Source organism: Natator depressus, chromosome 1, assembly GCF_965152275.1.
Source record: "Natator depressus isolate rNatDep1 chromosome 1, rNatDep2.hap1, whole genome shotgun sequence".
Lineage (NCBI taxonomy): Eukaryota > Metazoa > Chordata > Testudines > Cheloniidae > Natator > Natator depressus.
Genome location: NC_134234.1, coordinates 109,460,689 through 109,481,886, shown reverse-complemented (window position 1 = coordinate 109,481,886; position 21,198 = coordinate 109,460,689). Strand labels below are relative to the sequence as shown.

Here is a 21,198-nt window from a genome sequence, read left to right as displayed (position 1 = left end):
ACATTTTTACATGTTTATTACAATAGAAACAAAGTATTTTATTGCTTTTTTAAATGAATTTAAAATACGTTTGAAAAGAAAATATAAAGAAGATGTATGAGTAAGCAAAGATAATATTTAAGAATGAAATGCCTATTATTCTTGTATTTTAAAATATTACATGTGAACTACTTAAGTTATTAAAAATAAAAAGTGTAATATATTCATGTTGAAGTATACAATGCAACAAGCAATATTTTAAAGAATATTTAAGTACATTATTTATTACTAAATAGGTAGTAATTTCCAAATGGCTTCGTCATCTTCTCCGTAATCTTTGGTGTTGGATATACGAACTCTGGTATCTAATGCGGATCGATGACTTCTCATCCATGCTTTAACATATGGTATTGGGTTCCAGGAACTTAGTGGTTTTCCCAACAAATTGATGGTCATAAAGCTTGAAATATGTGTAATTGTTAAATTCGCCCTTTTATCACTACAAATAATATTCATCAACGAAAAAGCTCTTTCTGCTTCTGCAGAACTAATTGCAATTATGTTCATAATTTGCTTTGCTTTCCTTATTGTTTCCGGATCAGGAAGATGTTTTGATTGAATGTTATTCTCTACATAGTCACGAAAATCATTTAAATCGACTACAAATTTTATGAATTTGTTTAATTCATGCACTTTTTCTTCTCCTGATTTCCAAGGTAACCTGACTTCTTCAATATTCCAAGAAGTGAGATCCATAACATTGAATAATTCAACTATTTTAGGTGTATTACTAGAATGACCTAAATTATCTTCTTTATATTTAATGTGATTTTTGTTTAATAATCTTGCCTTCATTTTTTCAATAATATATTCTATTACTTTGTCTCGTGGCAGTGATTTAAACCTCACATTATCTTCAAACTCTGTGCATTTAAAAGCATCACTTTCTATCATTTCATTAATTTTATTTTCATGTGTACCAAACCTATCTTTTAATTGTATGAAAAAAATCAATCGTTCATTTGATTAGCTTATCTGCCTTTGTTAAACTCAATTGTCTCGCTTGCAGTGCATTTGATGATAATGCAAGTTCATCCAAAATGTCAATCATTAATGCCAAGTCTTTTAAAAATTCTTTGTTTTTCAATCTTTTTTCCATGCCAGAAAATTTCTTATTTTTGGAAAAATAAATATAAAGAGCTGGATAAGCTCTCCAGACCGTATTGACAGCTCTAAGGTTACAAGAAGCCCATCGTGGACCAAAGACACGGCCTATTTTGATGATTTCAATATATAGTTCTTCAGAAACTTGTTTAAGTTAAAACTGACTTATTTGACTGATGAAAAATTGCATAAATCTTGTCCAAAAAAATCTTGAAATGGCTTATTTCATTGATATCATTTATAGCATCATCTAAAGCCAGTTGTAGCTGATGATTCAAACAATGCCAAATTATAATGTTTGGAAAACCTTGAATGAGTCTTGTAGCAACTCCAGATTTATGTCCAAGCATGGTGCTCGAGCCATCAGAACAAAATCCGATTAAATTTTTCTCTAACTATTCTGTGTGAAATCCTGTATCGGTTAATGTATTTCTCAAAGCATTATAAATATTTTCTGCTTTTGTTGATTCTAATTCCACTAAATCGAGAAAAATTGTTGGTGAAGAATCTTGTAATTCTTATAAAATGTGAATTACAAGCACAGTTTTACTTGAAATTGTAGAAGCTTTATCAATAATAATACAAATCTTTGAATTGTTTTAAATGATTTTACTAAAAATTTTTCTTATTAATTCAGCAATATGCTCTGATTCTGATGGCCGAAAATCGAGAATGTAGGCAGTTCCCTAAATTGGTTTCATTCTAAATTTGTAGCTCTACTTCATCCTCCATATCTGACATTGGTTGGTTTCTTTTTACTAAGTTGTAAACTATGTTGAAAATTTTGCTGGTTATTGCATTTTTTTTTCAGTAACTTTATCAATCACTGTAGTGAATCTTTAGATTCATTTAAAATATTTATAACTCTCAAATGAGAGCTTGATTCGAAATGTTCATTTTTTTTCTTCATGAAGCTTGCTGAACTTTTTTATCAGTTCCAGGGGCTTTAATAGTACACTTTTGCCATTCCGAAGAAATGTGTCAAGATTTTCCTCCAAGGACCCCCAAATGTGACATATTTGTACAGTGGAAACAGCCAAGGTTTTTGCCTTCAATGATCAAGCCATTATATTTCTTTAAAAAATATTGTGCCTGCTCGGAAGTCCAACAATCGGGTACTACATTTGCACAGTCATGTAAATCCTCTTCCATTGCGACACATTTTCAGATGATTCAACATTTAAGATATTTTCATCACCAAAAGTATTGTCATTGGCGTTTTCAGTATTTAAATCATTATTTTCACTACTAGAACTACTGACCGATGATTCTGTCATTTTAGTGGAAAACCGGTCACTAATGCTCTTCTGGCATCTCATTATGAAGGGTAAATAATATTGAATAGAAAACTTTAATCTTCGAATAACAGTCCAGTTAGTATTACACACCGAAATATCACACGCAATTTACTAGAAACAAACAGACCGACTATGACTCACTGGTCGTGTTGAAATGTATAGAAAACAGTCGAGCAAGTGCACGAACGAGGCAAGTGCAACCCCTGTTAATAACATAATAAATGAGACGTTTGTCTCGCATCAGGACGAACTTGGATGCGACCGAGTCGCAGCCTGCAACGACATTACATGCGCACGCGCGTAGCAACATAAATCTTGACCTATCTGTTGTAGAAACGGCTCTTTAACTGCTAGAATTCCACGTCCCTCTACATTTGAAGTTTATTTTGTACACCATATTACAAGTCTTCATTAATTTAAGGTTTCCCATGCCAGTTATAAATTTTACATTTACATGAGCCCCCCACGGAACCCCAGAATGACAGCGGGCTAAGCAGGGCCGATGGCCGGGACCCCAGCTGGCAAGGGCCCGGTGGCCGGAACTTCAGTCTGGCAGTGGGCTGAGTGGGGTGGTGGACAGAACCCCAGACCGGCACCGGCTCACCCGCCGCCGGTCTGGGGTTCCGGCCGCTGGCTCCCTGCTCAGTTCCGTTCATCCAGGAAGGCAGCGGGCTGAGTGGGGCCAGCAGACCCTGGCTGGCAGCAGCTTGCTGGTAAAAATCAGCTCGCCTGCCGCCTTTGGCAGGCGTGCCACAGGTTGCCAACCTCTCCCCTATTATTTTCTACACCATTTTATAAGATTAAGATTATTCGTTTTATAACATTTGTTTTCCTAACAATTTTTAGCATCCAGTTCTAAAACTGCTTCAAAATTTAGCAACCGGTTCCCGGGAACCACTGCATACCAGCTCCAGCTCACCACTGGGTGATCCTACAAGCCCTGTGTTTGGCATCTGAAGCACCAGAGGCTTGCAGGATCTCGTGGAACAAGTCATCCTGCCTCCTCTCCTCCTCCTCATCTGGCTGAGCTGCTCCACTGGTGTAGATGGAGAGACCCTCAGGGCCACATTTCCAGCTGCAAAGATGCACAGACGTCCTCTTGTGAGTGTATTCACAAGATAAATGGAAACTTGCTATCCTGAACTCACTCCCCTTGAGTTCAGCATGCAAGTTCAAAGCATTACATTCGCATTTCTCCTTGGGGTTCATAGAGCATAGTGGCAGTCCCAGCTATGGTGAGTACGGCCTAGGGGAAGTGGGTGAATGGGGACAATAAGGTGGGGTGATACCTCACGGGCAAGAGTACATGTGGATAGGACAATTGAACTGAATACTGGAAAACACAGTTTTCCACAGGCAGTGGTGATGTTAGCTGATATCTTACTCCTGAGGGTAACGGATGCTGAAAGGAAACAGCTCGTGCATGCATCTGGCTGCAGACTGGGTCCGTACGCTGCTAGTCTGTGTGCTGCATTGGTGACTGTTGAAGTAATTGCTGAGTGCCATGGGAAAGTGTCCTACCATGGTGGAAGAACTAACTGAGCCCTCCCCAGAAACCTTTGGCAGAAGATTGCAGACTTATCTCCAGGAAAGTTTCCTCTAGATCTCTACGGAGGATTCACAGGACATCCGAGTGCCCATAAACTGTTCTGCAGGGCCCCTCTGCCTAACTGTATAGCCAGGGGAGTGAGAAGCAGATAGTAACTCTTCCTCTATTGGTTATTTCACTGCTGCTTCTAGCATGATTATAAAAGAGTAAATGAACAGATGTGTCCCTGCAATATCAAAGCAAACTGCATACTTGCCAGAGGTTCCTTCCTCTGTATCAGCCTCGCCCACCCTGGACTGTAGGACTGGCCAGAAAATCAAACAGGTCTTGGCTCACAGTGCTACTGGATTCCCCCAGTGGATTTTTGTTAGTCTGGAGTGTGGCCTAAAGAGACTGCCATCGAGCTCCAGTTCCATTAAAATGACATTGTTTTACTAAACACTTAAAAAAAAAAGACTCACTCTGGCTTCTTGGAACTGAAATCTTATTTTGTGTTCAGTTTTTCCCCCTCATGGGTATGCTCCCCATCTTGTTACGAGGACAAAGGAGCTGCTAGCAACTTGTTTTTAAAGAACCATTGTCAAGGTTCCTTCCCCACTCTGAACTCTAGGGTACAGATGTAGGGACCTGCATGGAAGACCCCCTAAGCTTATTGTTACCAGCTTAAGTTAAAACTTCCCCAAGGTACAAACTATTTTACCTTTTGTCCCTGGACCTTATGCTGCCACCACCAAAGTGTCTAACAAAAATAACAGGGGAAGTGCCCACTTGGAAACGTCTCCCCCCGAAAATATCCCCCCAAGCACTACACCCCCTTTCCCGGGGAAGGCTTTATAAAAATCTTCACCAATTTGCATAGGTGAACACAGACCCAAACCCTTGGATCTTAAGAACAATGAAAAAGCAATCAGGTTCTTAAAAGAAGAATTTTAATTAAAGAAAAAGTAAAAGAATCACCTCTGTAAAATCAGGATGGTAAATACCTTAGAGGGTAATTAGATTCAAAACATAGAGAATCCCGCTAGGCAAAACCTTAAGTTACAAAAAGACTCAAAACAGGAATATACATTCCATTCAGCACAACTTATTTTATCAGCCATTTAAACAAAACAGAATCTAACACATACCTAACTAGATTGCTTACTAACTCTTTACAGGAGTTCTGACCTGCATTCCTGCTCTGGTCCCGGCAAAAGCATCACACAGAGAGGACCCTTTGTTCCCCACCCTCCCTCCAGCTTTGAAAGTATCTTGTCTCTGCATTGGTCATTTTGGTCAGGTGCCAGTGAGGTTACCTTAGCTTCTTAACCCTTTACAGGTGAAAGAGTTTTTCCTCTGGCCAGGAGGGATTTAAAGGTGGTTAGCCTTCCCTTTATATTTATGACAACCATATAGAGCAGAGAGCCAATATAGGTTACATTAATTTTGCAAATAGACACTGTATGTTTAGAGACTTTAGGGCAGACATATTCAAACATATACTAACAGTGGGTTGAGCTGTATCACCGGAGCACTGCCACCTTCTGAGATACATCATAGTCCTGGATAATGTCACAACTCCACAAAACTTGATCTTAATAAAGCTTTTTGTTGCCAAAAAACATTTGCTGTTAAACTGTTTTGAAACACAATCTACTTCCCCTCGCAGCTGTCATGTCCTGTTAATCCTTGACCTTCTCTCACTGTAATGCTTTTGTTGCTAAATTAACTCAATGGCAGCCCTTTTAGAGACATTTTACAGATAACGTTAGGACTCTCCTGATGAAAGGGGTATTAGTGAGAGGTACCAGAATTTCTTACTTGTACTGGGTCTCTCCCTTTTACCCCCCGCCCTTTTACTGTTAGTACTTAACTGGTCTAGTATTTGTATAAGAAGTGGGCTCAAGCTGAAAAATATAGATCTGGACTATGAACACTCCAAAATTGGGGGTTTGAGGGGGAGAGGGGGTGTTCAAATCTGGGATTTGGTTTAAGCCCATCACAGATGTGATCTACACATTAATAAAAATTTTGGCCAATCCTTGAGTTTCAATTTTACATATTCAATGCTCTGTTCTGAATCCACCTTGTTAGTTTTTTTTCTGGAAAAGATCCTAAACTTCTAGGCATATGTATGCATTTGCTTCTGGCTTGGATCAGGCCAAATTCTTAGGATGGTAGAAATCTTGAGAGAACAATTTGACCAGATTTCCAACTACTGTCAATCAAAGTCGTGTGAGAAGTGATTGAGAGATTTTGATGCCATTTAAAAAAGTCAAACACAACGCTTCCGAATAAAGTGAACAGCATATCTCGGGCCCTGTTTCTAACTGAATGTAATTTTACACATAATATTACAATAAGATGCTTTTAAAAGGTCTGAAAGGTCCTAACTTTTTTTCTGAAATTGACTGGTCAGTGATAAATTCTAAAAATAATTAGATAAAAATTGAATTAAAAGCAGGTTTCTGAAAGTTCCCTAGAACAAAACAAATAGAGCGAAGTTAATATCTCTGGCAAAAGGCCTTAGGTTAGTCTCATGCAGCAGCTGTCCCTTATCCTTTCAAGCTGTTTGTGAAGGGCAGAGATCACTTACCAAGCACTCTACTATAACAGCTCTGAAAATTGCTTCTCCATTGGAAGCCATAACATGGCCTTTCTATTCCTTGTTTATGGATCCCCAAGAGAGCATCTTGGTCTCCTTATCCTGACAGAAAAGGCCTTTTTCTCTATGCACAATATTGACACAATCATCACATGCTAAATAATAAACATATTGACTATTGTCAACATAAATGGATTCTCTTACGAAGAGAGGGAAGAGCATCTTTGCCAGCAGGCTGGCTAACCTAGTGAGGAGGGCTTTAAACTAGGTTCACCGGGGGAAGGAGACCAAAGCCCTGAGGTAAGTGGGAAAGCGGGATACTGGGAGGAAGCACAGGCAGGAATGTCTGCGAGGGGAGGGCTCCTGCCTCATACTGGGAATGAGGGGCGATCAACAGGTTATCTCAAGTGCTTATATACAAATGCACAAAGCCTTGGAAACAAGCAGGGAGAACTGGAGGTCCTGGTGATGTCAAGGAACTATGACGTGATTGGAATAACAGAGACTTGGTGGGATAACTCACGTGACTGGAGTACAGTCATGGATGGTTATAAACTGTTCAGGAAGGACAGGCAGGGCAGAAAAGGTGGGGGAGTAGCACTGTATGTAAGGGAGCAGTATGACTGCTCAGAGCTCCGGTACGAAACTGTGGAAAAACCTGAGTGTCTCTGGATTAAGTTTAGAAGTGTGTGCAACAAGAGTGATGTAGTGGTGGGAGTCTGCTATAGACCACCGGACCAGGGGGATGAGGTGGATGAGGCTTTCTTCCGGCAACTCACGGAAGCTACTAGATCGCATGCCCTGATTCTCATGGGTGACTTTAATTTTCCTGATATCTGCTGGGAGAGCAATACAGCAGTGCATAGACAATCCAGGAAGTTTTTGGAAAGCGTAGGGGACAATTTCCTGGTGCAAGTGCTAGGGGAGCCAACTAGGGGGGGTGCTTTTCTTGACCTGCTGCTCACAAACCGGGTAGAATTAGTGGGGGAAGCAAAAGTGGATGGGAATCTGGGAGGCAGTGACCATGAGTTGGTTGAGTTCAGGATCCTGACGCAGGGAAGAAAGGTAAGCAGCAGGATACGGACCCTGGACTTCAGGAAAGCAGACTTCGACTCCCTCAGGGAACAGATGGCCAGGATCCCCTGGGGGACTAACATGAAGGGGAAGGGAGTCCAGGAGAGCTGGCTGTATTTCAAGGAATCCCTGTTGAGGTTACAGGGACAAACCATCCCGATGAGTCGAAAGAATAGTAAATATGGCAGGCGACCAGCTTGGCTTAATGGTGAAATCCTAGCGGATCTTAAACATAAAAAAGAAGCTTACAAGAAGTGGAAGGTTGGACATATGACCAGGGAAGAGTATAAAAATATTGCTCGGGCATGTAGGAAAGATATCAGGAGGGCCAAATCGCACCTGGAGCTGCAGCTAGCAAGAGATGTCAAGAGTAACAAGAAGGGTTTCTTCAGGTATGTTGGCAACAAGAAGAAAGCCAAGGAAAGTGTGGGCCCCTTACTGAATGAGGGAGGCAACCTAGTGACAGAGGATGTGGAAAAAGCTAATGTACTCAATGCTTTTTTTGCCTCTGTTTTCACTAACAAGGTCAGCTCCCAGACTGCTGCGCTGGGCATCACAGAATGGGGAAGAGATGGCCAGCCCTCTGTGGAGATAGAGGTGGTTAGGGACTATTTAGAAAAGCTGGACGTGCACAAGTCCATGGGGCCGGACGAGTTACATCCGAGAGTGCTGAAGGAATTGGCGGCTGTGATTGCAGAGCCCTTGGCCATTATCTTTGAAAACTCGTGGCGAACGGGGGAAGTCCCGGATGACTGGAAAAAGGCTAATGTAGTGCCAATCTTTAAAAAAGGGAAGAAGGAGGATCCTGGGAACTACAGGCCAGTCAGCCTCACCTCAGTCCCTGGAAAAATCATGGAGCAGGTCCTCAAAGAATCAATCCTGAAGCACTTACATGAGAGGAAAGTGATCAGGAACAGTCAGCATGGATTCACCAAGGGAAGGTCATGCCTGACTAATCTAATCGCCTTTTATGATGAGATTACTGGTTCTGTGGATGAAGGGAAAGCAGTGGATGTATTGTTTCTTGACTTTAGCAAAGCTTTTGACACGGTCTCCCACAGTATTCTTGTCAGCAAGTTAAGGAAGTATGGGCTGGATGAATGCACTATAAGGTGGGTAGAAAGCTGGCTAGATTGTCGGGCTCAACGGGTAGTGATAAATGGCTCCATGTCTAGTTGGCAGCCGGTGTCAAGTGGAGTGCCCCAGGGGTCGGTCCTGGGGCCGGTTTTGTTCAATATCTTCATAAATGATCTGGAGGATGGTGTGGATTGCACTCTCAGCAAATTTGCAGATGATACTAAACTGGGAGGAGTGGTAGATACGCTGGAGGGGAGGGATAGGATACAGAAGGACCTAGACAAATTGGAGGATTGGGCCAAAAGAAATCTGATGAGGTTCAATAAGGATAAGTGCAGGGTCCTGCACTTAGGATGGAAGAATCCAATGCACCGCTACAGACTAGGGACCGAATGGCTAGGCAGCAGTTCTGCGGAAAAGGACCTAGGGGTGACAGTGGACGAGAAGCTGGATATGAGTCAACAGTGTGCCCTTGTTGCCAAGAAGGCCAATGGCATTTTGGGATGTATAAGTAGGGGCATAGCGAGCAGATCGAGGGACGTGATCGTTCCCCTCTATTTGACACTGGTGAGGCCTCATCTGGAGTACTGTGTCCAGTTTTGGGCCCCACACTACAAGAAGGATGTGGATAAATTGGAGAGAGTCCAGCGAAGGGCAACAAAAATGATTAGGGGTCTAGAGTACATGACTTATGAAGAGAGGCTGAGGGAGCTGGGATTGTTTAGTCTGCAGAAGAGAAGAATGAGGGGGGATTTGATAGCTGCTTTCAACTACCTGAAAGGGGGTTCCAAAGAGGATGGCTCTAGACTGTTCTCAATGGTAACAGATGACAGAACGAGGAGTAATGGTCTCAAGTTGCAATGGGGGAGGTTTAGATTGGATATTAGGAAAAACTTTTTCACTAAGAGGGTGGTGAAACACTGGAATGCGTTACCTAGGGAGGTGGTAGAATCTCCTTCCTTAGAGGTTTTTAAGGTCAGGCTTGACAAAGCCCTGGCTGGGATGATTTAACTGGGAATTGGTCCTGCTTCAAGCAGGGGGTTGGACTAGATGACCTTCTGGGGTCCCTTCCAACCCTGATATTCTATGATTCCTCCTTAGTTTGAGCTGTATCCAACCTTCCACCCCACTTGTCTCCCACAGATGAAAGCCTGAACAAATGGAGCTATTTCAACATCTTAGGTATTTCTAGTGCACCCATCGATTGCATTTAGGTAGTACAGTCTCTAGATGGGACTGACACCAAAGTCTTGAAGGTCAACAAACTCCGCTTTGTTATAGTGAGTGGGAGAAGCAAATTCCAGATCTGAAAGCATTTGGCCTCATCTACACAAATCTAATCTTAATTTTTGTGTCTACATTTATGGAGGGAGGTAGTGTTCTCAGGTAGCCCTGATGCATATCAGATAGGACTTTACACCATATTTCAAAATAAACCCCTTAGATAGCACCTAGAAGAAGGCTGAAAGCCAGTGTAGTCTTTGAAGAATTGGAGATTGATTATCTGAAAGGTTAGTTTAATTCAGTGAATATAGTTCTACACAGTACAATAAACTGATCCTGAAGTCTTCCCTGGGATCCCAGCTTTGTACCCACTAGAGGAGAATGCTTCTACTTTGAGCCAGTTATCTAGAATACAGGAAACATGAAAAGAAATGACGGTGTTTACAGTGGGAAACGAGTTAAATAGTTGTCTCTGTCATTATTTAAAGTTCTGTATAAAAACATGACTTTTTCCCACATTCCACTGGACTAAAACTGGCCTAGGAACATGTTTCTTTAATGCCGTAGAATCCATGTTGTGGCTGCCATTCTGTAGCTCAGGAGCATTGGACTCTCTTGGAGCCCATTACTGGGGCTCTCTAATTGGTTACACAGAGGCCACTATTGAGTACACAAGATACGCTCTTTGATCCAATGGATCGAAGTGTTGCCTTGGCAGCACATCCAGTGTGGATGCGGGAGAGAGAGAGGGCAAGAAATTAAACCTGGCTTTGTCACATGGCAGCGGTTGGCCACAGGTCTAGCCCAGAATATCTCATTTTAGTGTAAAATCACATCCTGCCTTCCAATACCTAGACACAGTGGGGTGCCCTGAAGATACCATTAACTCTTAGAGCACTAAAGTATACTCCTCTTCAGATGCTGTAAATTAGAGTTTAGCACCCAATCTCTCCTACCTTGGCTGCTATCATGACAGGCATAAGGAGGTGGCGGCATGGGACCTCCACCTTCCTCAAGATAAACTTCTCAATGGTGCCCCTCCATGACGATTTCGGGAATTTGTCTATGTACAACTCATGAATTCTGGTTGTTATGAATTTATTGTATCTGGGAATGTCTCTGTGTGGTTGTGGAATTCATCATTTGCTGACATGGGTTGCAGTACAGTACCTCCCAGACCAGGACAAAGTAGAATCATTAACAACTGTGTGCTGACCGAACAATGGGTGTGCTAAGGAGATTGGCTGAAGCTAGTTTTTGCAACTAGTCTGCAGGGAGAGGGAAGTGGACAGACTGGAAAATTCCCAAACAGTACAAAGATGACAGAGCAGGGCTTTAAAAAGGACCCATGGGAAGAAGAAAGGGAAAAGACTTTTGGAGACACAGGAAGCATTCGGACAAGAGATAAGCAGGCTTTCATAGCAACAGGGCGTTCTGGATTAACCACAGGATGAGCCAAGATCAGAAAGAGCTAGCTACAGGAGACAGAGGGGTGGCAAGATTATGAAGAGAAGCCATGTGCAGGAGAGGGAATCTGGCTCTGTCCATGTGAAGAAGAGGACTCTGCCCAAGTCCAAAGAACTCTGCAGAGTGGTGAAGAATCTGAGCCAGGGAAATGCACTGAGGTATATTTGTTATTTTGTATAGCTCTGTGTATTTCTCATGCTACTAAGTAAAGAGTAATAGAGACTGTGCAAAGTCTGTCTGTAGGTTTTCACTACTGTGTATCCCTGAAGAAGTAAACTGTAAACCCGAAAGCTCACACCTTTGGTGGGATCCTGGGGAATACGCACTGGATGCGGGGGAAGCTAGGGGAAGATGACAATGCGTCCAGGAACTAGGCAACTGGGCTTCACTGTCCCCCCTGCCAGTCATACCAGTCTGGTGAGTGTCCAGCAGGGGGAACTCAACCAGATCTGTGAAAGACACCCCTTCCACTCCCCAAATTAAACCAAACCAAACCAAACATTTGCAACAAACAGCCAAGAAATCTGGCTGCTGTCAAGCCAATCTGGCAGCATCTTAAATTTATTATCCAATCATCAGGCTGGTCCCATCTCCCCAGCCCTGTGGAAGCAACGGAGAGTTGGAAGAGCAAACCGGGGGAGAAGTAGGAATGGAATTCTGAAAGGTGGATTAAAAGAAGGGAGCAAAAGGTTTGGACACACAAAGGTGATCTTTCAAAAGCCTCATTCTGGTGGAATTGTCAGGGCTACTCAGAAGGTGTTAACTTGGCTTTTGGAGCCAGCCATTACAGCCCTGTTGGGTCCTACTGAGGTATTTATGCTCTTATATGACGCACAGCACAATAGTGTCTGAGCACCTTGAGACAATAAAGCAAACAGCACCTCCATATTGAGGACATCCAGCAAGAAATGCTGAAATTTATTCATCAAACTTTCATACATCCAATAAAGACCTCTGATTTGGTACGTATAATTTACAACAGCTGTAGAAAAGGAAACTGTGAAATGTGCTGTATTAAAGTGCAATGATGTATATAAGATCACAAAAATAATGGAAAGGATGCTGCAATGAGACAGCTGAAAGAACACAGTCTCATTATAGGACTGTTTGAGAGCAATATATTTCAGTAAATTATGTTACAGATCATTTACAAAATAACTTACAAATAAGAAGGCAAACCAATATCTCTGCACATTGCTATTTCATTATCACATATCAGGCTAAACGGTCCTGGCCAGCACAGTTTAGTATAGGATATTTAAGAAGGAACAGATGAATCCTTTTTTGGAAATGATGCATAAAGTAAAAACCCTGACCAGCCTTCATACTGCAGTATTGCAAGAAACCGAAGTATTTATGAATTGTAAAGTGACACATTTTCAGCAGCATGAAGACTATAAATACATCTTTTACACTGATATATATATATATATATATGTATATATACACACACACACACACAGACACATACATATTTATATATACATTTATGCACTGGCCACAGCCAGCTGCATTTTGATTGTAACTGGGACAGAAATCACTTCTGGAAACTAGAAAAGTAAGATAATTCTTTTGAGGCATTTCTCTTTTAGCTGTTCGCATGATAGAGAGTAAAAATCAAGATTTCTTATATTCAGTTAGACTTCTAGGTGCGGAGCACCAGCAGCTCCCATTGACTGCAATAGCAGCTCACTGCGCTCAGTGCTTCTGAAAATTAAGCCCTCAACACTCCAGATTATTTTAAGTAATACAGTACACAGACCAGGAAAAAATGATATTCCAGTATAAGCAAAAAAAAAAAATCAAAATTGATGCACTGTTTGCATTGGTAAGGCTGAACTGCAAAGAATATCTGAGGAGGTGATAATTTACAGCATTTACATTATACCCTGAAAAACTGTATGTTTATGATTTCCCTCCCTTTAAAAAAAGGATTTAAAATATTTGTCCGCAATGTAGTCCAGATTTTTTTAAAATAAAGTAATTGCCCTCACCCTCCCATTTTATAGAAAAAATATAAAATTGTTTAGATTTTTCCATCCTTTTGAGTAAATCTACAAACATACATCCTTAGCTAAAAGGTTCAGGTTTCTAATCCTCACAATAAATCTTCAGCATTAGGAAAGCTCTTGAGCTACATAGTGTAGCAGGCATAGTTTCATTTGCCTGTAACCATTTTCTAACTGTTAGAGCTGAAGATAACCACACTGTATTACAAATCATTAAGAAATCACTTAAGTAATACAAACATTTTGTGTTTCAATGTGTACCTTAGTAATGAAAAATAATTTTGTATCAAAGATGCTATTAAATTGCCAGTGTTATGTAAACACAGTGATTCTTGGTAAAGAACTTGGTTCAGAGGCCAAAATACCTCAAAAATGGCCATTGGACACACAGTAAAAAATGCTGGAAAAGATAAAATAGTCTTTTCTTTTGATGCTATTGTGGTCAGTGAATTGTCCATTTCTTTTGCACCACAGCCTGTGAAGACGCATTTTACTGCAGAAAGCACAGTGCTAAAAATTCAAGACAAGATAATGGCTGGACCTACAATTAATTCCCGGTTATTGTAAAAGAGACTCCATATACTGCATTAACCCAGAAGTATCCTTACAGGAAGGTTTTTGAAGAGTGAACTGTAAACTCAGATTTCTTATCCTTATTTCTATATTATACAATTATTTTTTATTTCATTATTTTACAATAGGATTTACCACAGAGGAACACATTCCTGTCTCGTCCTGTTCTTCTTCTGGTTGTGGTTAAATGATGTGTCTGTAGAAATTTGATGGCAATACCCATGGGAAAACTTATGTTGAGATTCAGACTTCAGATCAGAAGCTTCTAGAAGATCCCATTTCAGATAATTTACTTTTCTTTATAATCTCAGACTCCACATACTTTTCACTGACCTCTTCCTAGGGTTGGCTCTGTAAATCACCATTTAAAACATGAGACAGGCAACACACACATGCTGGATCTCCATTTCAGTCCAACGTTCAAAAGTCTGCAGAAGATGCTGGAAGTTCACAGGTGACTTGGGGAAACATTAGCATTAGCCCTTGATGTCTCAGAAGCTGGTGCTGCCAGCATTGCAACTTTCATTGTAACTTGATGATGAACTCAAAGTACTGCATCCAGTGCCTGATTCTGGAGTAGGAGGGAAAACAAATCACAAGAAACATGCTATGTCATTTGTTCTTTCAAAATGCTTACTATATAAATGTTTAGCTAAACTGACCATTGCCACATTTACAGTTACTCTCTTACCAGAGCTGCTTAAAGACTGAGCTGATTTTGAGTTGCCAATGAGCATCAATAAATTGTTGGCTGGCACCAAACCTTCTTTCCCGGTGCTCAGATTCTTCACATACCTAAGAAAAGAATTTTACTGTCAAACTGTTTACATTTTTAAAAATATGCTCTTTATACACACACAGAAATTCTTCAGAGTATATGACATCAAAATTGATGAGATACTTGTGTGCATTTTCAAGCAGCTACGTGCAATTTTCCATACCAAAGTCTGTCCTCCCCTTCACGGATCAGCTGAACACGGTCTCCACTTTTCACTGAAAGATCTTCAGAACCTCCTTTGTCATAATCAGTCACAACAGTGTATTTACCAGGAGTCTAAATGCACAGAAGGAAAAACAAACAAATTAAACTGTACAGTAAAAATAATAGATATTAACTTTTGTACTTCTGGGGTAATTTGTTTTTTTTTTAAACCACAGTGAAGCCGAGGTGAACATTTACTTTGAGGGACAATAAACCTTGCTATTCACCCAAAATGTGAAGTCAGTATATGTATTCTCCCAAACAGCCTGAATGACTTCCTGAGAAACATCTGTACCTCTCTCATTATGTCAATTAATTTAAAAAAACCAAAAAACCCCCCCAAAAAAACACCCCCAACCCTCATTCAGGTTCTAAACAGGAGATAAAATTTAAAGTCCAGAAAAAGCTTAGGTGAACCAGAGATTTATATATGCGATTTCATTGGAAAATATTGCTTTCTAACTCACTGTTATTCATTACTGAGGCAGTAAACAATAGACACCTGTGTTACTTTTCACAGTTCTTTGGTGTGTAATATAAACAACTGCAGATGCTATGAGTCCAAATGACAAAAAACTTTCACAAGGTACTTATGCAAGTGCAACCTTAAATTGAAATTTTGCCTGATTAAGGACTTCAAGCCTGGGGTTATTTATTTATTTATTTATTGCTGCAAGTTCCAGCAAAATTCCCATGTACTAGATACTTTTACTATATTAATTAGAGATACAAATTTCACTAAATTGGTCGGAAAATATTTCTGGTTACCAGCTTCATCTCTCCTCCCCCTTCTCCTTCATCTTCCTCTGCATCTGATGAATTAAGTGGGTCCTCAGCACTAGACCAACCATCATTTTCTTCAGAGGCATCAAGTGAATGAGATGTTTTAGCCCAACCTGGGGAAACAAATAGCCTATAGTTATTAACTTTGTGAAAATATCCCAGAAACAAGAAAAACTCCCACTGACTTCAGTGAGACCAGGATACCACCCAAAGTCTGTAATAGTTACTTACATATCAAGTAGAAATAGGAGGAAAATGTTAGGTGGGGAAATATTTATACCCTTGGGGCCAAATTCATTGCTGGCATAAGCTGGCACAATTCCTATGAAGTTGTGCTATTTTATGGCAGTGGTGAATTTGGGCCTTAATGTTTTTAAAAAGAAAATAAGCAGAAAAGAAAAAGTCCCTCTGTTTTTTACATATATATATATACACACACACACACACACACAATAGGTGTATGGCTGTTTTTCTTGGGAGGCAGTAGAAACAGAAATTACTTCAATTCGTGTTGCTGAGGGCTGGTGGGTAGGTGTGACATCATCAAAGAAGCTTAACTGGATAATCAGAAGATGGCAATAGTGGTCTGATTTTCCAAATTGCTGAGCACTTGCCATTCCCATTGAAGTCACTGACTTCAGCACCTCATCAGATCCTCAAAAAGAAAAGGAGTACTTGTGGCACCTTAGAGACTAACACATTTATTTGAGCATCAGCTTTCATGAGCTACAGCTTGCATCGCATCCGATGAATTGAGCTGTAGCTCATGAAAGCTTATGCTCAAATAAATGTGTTAGTGTTTAAGGTGCCACAAGTACCCCTTTTCTTTTTGTGGATACAGACTAACACGGCTGCTACTCTGAAACCTGTCATCAGATCAGGTTGCTATTGTTCAAAGCCAAACTGGGGTGACAAACTGCACAGTAATACTAAGAGAATTAATCATGATTAAAACTGTTGCAGTGACCACCCCAGGAACAAAGACGTATTTATCACATTGTAAAGTGTTACTATTTTTCCCATGACGAGTAATGCAGGCTAACCCATTTCATTTATTTACAATGCTGAATCACATCCAGGGTGCACAACTCACCGTTCCAAATAAAAATCAAACTAAGGTTGCTTTTCACTGAGGTCAGCAGGTCCTTAAAAAAACCCGAAGTAACCACAAACATATGCATGTGGTTCTTAATCATAAAAGCAAATCATGATAAAACAGATTAGGAAAGTTTCAGAATTCGTCTTTTATGATAAATTTCTGTTCAGGACAAACAGTTACAGCATTAATACCCAGTGAAAAGAATGACAGGAGGAACACTCCCCAAGCCAACTCTAAATATAAAAGCACGATAATAATCACTTATACTTGGGGGGGAGGTGGGGAACCCAGAATTTTTGCTTTCCATGGAATCTGTGAGGCTGTCATAAATATAAATGGAAGGGTAAACCCCTTTAAAATCCCTCCTGGCTAGAGGAAAGATCCTCTCACCTGTAAAGGGTTAATAAGCTAAAGGTAATCTCGCTGGCACCTGACCAAAATGACCAACGAGGAGACAAGATACTTTCAAAAGCTGGGAGCAGGGAGAGAAACAAAGGGTCTGTGTGTCTGTTGGTATGCTGCTTTTGCCGGGGATAGAACAGGAATGGAGTCTTAGAACTTTTAGTAAGTAATCTAGCTAGGTATGTGTTAGATGATGATTTCTTTAAATGGCTGAGAAAAGAATTGTGCTGAATAGAATGACTATTTCTGTCTGTGTGTCTTTTTTGTAACTTAAGGTTTTGCCTAGAGGGATTCTCTATGTTTTGAATCTAATTACCCTGTAAGGTACCTACCATCCTAATTTTACAGGGGTGATTCCTTTACTCCTATTTACTTCTATTTCTATTAAAAGTCTTCTTGTAAGAAAACTGAATGCTTTTTCATTGTTCTCAGATCCAAGGGTTTGGGCCTGTGGTCACCTATGCAAATTGGTGAGGATTTTTACCAAACCTTTCCCAGGAAGTGGGGTGCAAGGGTTGGGAGGATTTGGGGGGGAAAGACGTGTCCAAACTACGTTTCCCAGTAAACCCAGTTAGAGTTTGGTGGTGGCAGTGGTTATTCCAAGGACAAAGGATAAAATTAATTTGTACCTTGGGGAAGTTTTAACCTAAGCTGGTGAAAGTAAGCTTAGGAGGTTTTCATGCAGGTCCCCACAGCTGTACCCTAGAGTTCAGAGCGGGGGAGGAACCTTGACTGAGGCACTGGACGATACATGTTACAAAACGTGTTCTAGTACTAGCAGAGTAAAGCCAGACCAATCTCTAATCCACAGCACACCAAAAACATAGGTTCATGTGGCCCAGGACTGATACTTTACCTTGCCTGCGCTGGGCTGTTGGTAGAAGATTAGAAGTACTGACCCATTTGGCCCTGGCCAATGCTAATACTGAACTTGCATCTGTGAAAGAACTGAATAATAAGTTCCTGCTTCATTCCACTCAAATTTCATTTTTAGCTTAAAAGTTACCTTTATTGCTGGGCTTGTGGAGATGCAACTAGAACCCTTTTCATTCTTTTTAAATAAAAAAACCCCACAATATAATAGAGGAAAGTAATTTTGCTGTCTGTCCCTGGTCCTCAATTCTGCCTGGCTATCATTTATAAAAACAGAACAAAAAAAATACACACAAAAAAACAGGGGACTAAACTTGATGTTTGCCAATTATCACTCTGCTCATATGTTGCATCCTGTTTCTCCCATTCTTTATCCTGTCTGTTTTAGATGCTAAATTCTTTGGGGGGCATGGACTACTTCTTATCATGTGTTCATACAGTGCCCAGCGCTACTGGGCCCCACATCTTGGCTGGGGTGCTAGACACTGCAGGAATTCAGGTAACAGTAGTGTTACTATTCATGAAGGGTAGCATTCAATTTAAAAAATAAGAAACAGTCAAAAGTGATTCTGCATCCATATTGGGGAAAAACACAAAAGCTCACAGAATTTCCAAGAGTGATTTCCTATTACTTTCAGGCAGCACTAGCCCAATGCTGACAAAACACCAAACGAGAAAAAAAATGCCCTTTTCTCCCCGAAGAACTTTCTACCTGAGGAACCTTAGAAAGGAAGCAAAAGAAAAAGGCAGAGAACCTATGAGAAAAGAGATTGCTAGCAAAGAAATCAGGAGGAGGATATAATTCAGTTACAGGGCCTGATTTTGATTGAACTTGCACCAGTTTTACACCAGTCATTTCAACTGAGTGGCACAGCCCATCTATCCTCCCAAGGCTTTGGTGGGCAGAGGGAAGGCGAAGTGGTGGAAAGGAAAAAATGGGGACAGAGGTGCGTGACAGGGGGGATGGCAGGATGTTTTAAATTTAATTTAGTTTCTTGGTTATTTTCTTTCTCAAATCAACAGTCTATTCAAGGATTGTATATGAAATCTTTGTTGGGAGCTCAGGGTATGCAGCTTGTATTATAATGGTACAAATGGAAATGAACACACTTAATTTCTTCATAGGACAGAGAATCTCAATGATATAACAGTATCATTGTCTGAGTGTTTTCTAAGGTACATGCTTTCTAAAAACATGGCTGTAGGATCTAACTCACACCCAAATATATGAATTAAACATTTCTTTTTCATCAAAAAGCAGAAGCTGTCAAGTGAACTGGATTTGGATTATCTGAGCCACCAGGACAAAATCATTTTCTCTCCAAACCCAGATAGAGTTCTACAGAGCATAAGGTACTGGACTGGACATCCATTTTCCCTTCTGACTCTGCAACAGATTCCCACAGGATTGTCTTCACATCTCCCTGCATCTTCTCAGGGAACCCCCCTCTTAGAGTTCCCATTTCCTTGCAAAGACTCCTGAGCAAAACTTTTCTTCCTTTTAATATCCTCGAAGTCCAGACCTTTCATATTAGCTGGGAAGTCTAGCAGGTTTGGCTGGTTTCCTACAGAGCTCAGATGTCACAGACCTTCAGATTCCACATGCATAGAGGTGGCGTACACACTCAGAGTGCATTGAACATCCCACAGTATAGGCAAAGTGAATGCTGTTGGATAATGCCACACCCAAAAGCCTGCAACACCAGCTGGGCTTTCACAGGTGGCATGGTTAAAGACAAAGGTTGAAGAAACCTTGGAAAGTGGGGTTTGGAAGAAGAGTGTGGCTGTAGGGGAAATATTGCCTGAGTGTACAAGAAGGGTGTGGAACCAGTATCATGGAAAAAACAGCTGATGACAATACTGTTGTGCATACACTATCATATGCACACCCACACTTATTTGATATTAATATTACATTAGATATCTATGGCTTATTGTGGAGTACAAAAGGTGATAATATCACTCTACCTCTTAAACCAAAAGGAGTTGGATCACTCTTTACTTCATGTCGTTTAGCTTTTTTGTCAGGGCTGGTAGGAGAAGCTGCAGTAGGATGAATAGGCAAAAAACACAGAAGAGAGATATTGAAGAACTGGAAAAAACAGAATAGGTAGATTGCATGCTAAGTACCTTTGAGTTTACACTGGAATATAGTAAATGGTTCCTGATTAATCTAATTTATTTTAGTTGCCATTGACTGATTATAACAAAAGGAATTAATTTTTGGGTATTACATCCATTATGTGCTAAATTGGCAAGACATTTTTACAATTAAGGATACAAATATATGATTTTTTTTTCTAAAAACTGTACATCAACAGAATACAGTTAATCTGCATTTTAGGTGCAAACATTATATGAACATGATCATTTTATTTTGGCAAAACTAATTCTACATCAGTACCTGGTCCTGTCAGAAGGATCATTGGCAATGTCTGGTTTTTAGCAGTAGGAGATGGAGTTTCTGTCAAGGCAAGCATGGAATATTAGTGCTTACCTTATATGTGCTTTAGACATACTATGCTGATACAGTCTCCAGAAAGAACTCAAAGGTAATCAGGGTTTAAAAAGACATGTTAAGAGGGTGCTTGAAAATCATGTGTTCTACTATGTGTTGTCATATTAGTGCAATGCAGACTATTTAAAGGGAGTCAATCAAAGCAAGAAGGACTTTACAATTCTACAAATGCATTTATTTGGCAGCAGGAAGCAAAAACTGAAGACCTCTTTCGAAAAGAACTGAATTCTTATTTCCTTATATCCTTGAAAATAGCAACACCCTTTACAGCCTTGCATTAAGGACAGAAAATTTGATTAATAAGAAGTTAAGAAGAAAACACTTCTAACAAAACATTGGTTCCCTACTGGTTATAATAACCAGATCAGATTCACTGAAGGTGGAGCATGGTGCTGCTCATTCACTCTGAGGGTAGGCAAAGGAGGTTTCCACTGCTACCCTCCTTCAGTGTTCCCACTGGAGATGAGCAGCTTAAACTCTTTCTGGGGACTGATGTGTACATAAAATGGATTCAGCACTCCCCCCATGTCACTCTGACCACTC

At 40.5% G+C, this 21,198-nt stretch overlaps 1 protein-coding gene and 1 pseudogene across 3 annotated transcripts in view; both read right to left on the bottom strand.

The window, feature by feature from the left end:
* Nucleotides 1–267: 267 nt before the first annotated feature.
* On the bottom strand, nucleotides 268–3,650 carry LOC141977909 (E3 SUMO-protein ligase KIAA1586-like; annotated as a pseudogene).
* Nucleotides 3,651–12,341: 8,691 nt separating this feature from the next.
* Nucleotides 12,342–21,198, bottom strand: part of MCF2L (MCF.2 cell line derived transforming sequence like) — a 272,361-nt gene continuing 263,504 nt past the window's right edge. The window contains exons 29-34 of one of the 3 annotated variants that reach the window (XM_074964021.1): nucleotides 20,542–20,601; nucleotides 20,106–20,180; nucleotides 15,749–15,876; nucleotides 14,940–15,052; nucleotides 14,690–14,793; nucleotides 12,342–14,569 (exon numbers count right to left, since the gene is read on the bottom strand). In XM_074964021.1, the coding sequence (XP_074820122.1) occupies nucleotides 14,490–14,569; nucleotides 14,690–14,793; nucleotides 14,940–15,052; nucleotides 15,749–15,876; nucleotides 20,106–20,180; nucleotides 20,542–20,601 (560 nt within the window). In that variant the 3' untranslated portion in view covers nucleotides 12,342–14,489. The remainder of the gene's footprint in view (nucleotides 14,570–14,689; nucleotides 14,794–14,939; nucleotides 15,053–15,748; nucleotides 15,877–20,105; nucleotides 20,181–20,541; nucleotides 20,602–21,198) is intronic. The other 2 variants (XM_074964030.1, XM_074964042.1) reach the window with 2 other exon arrangements.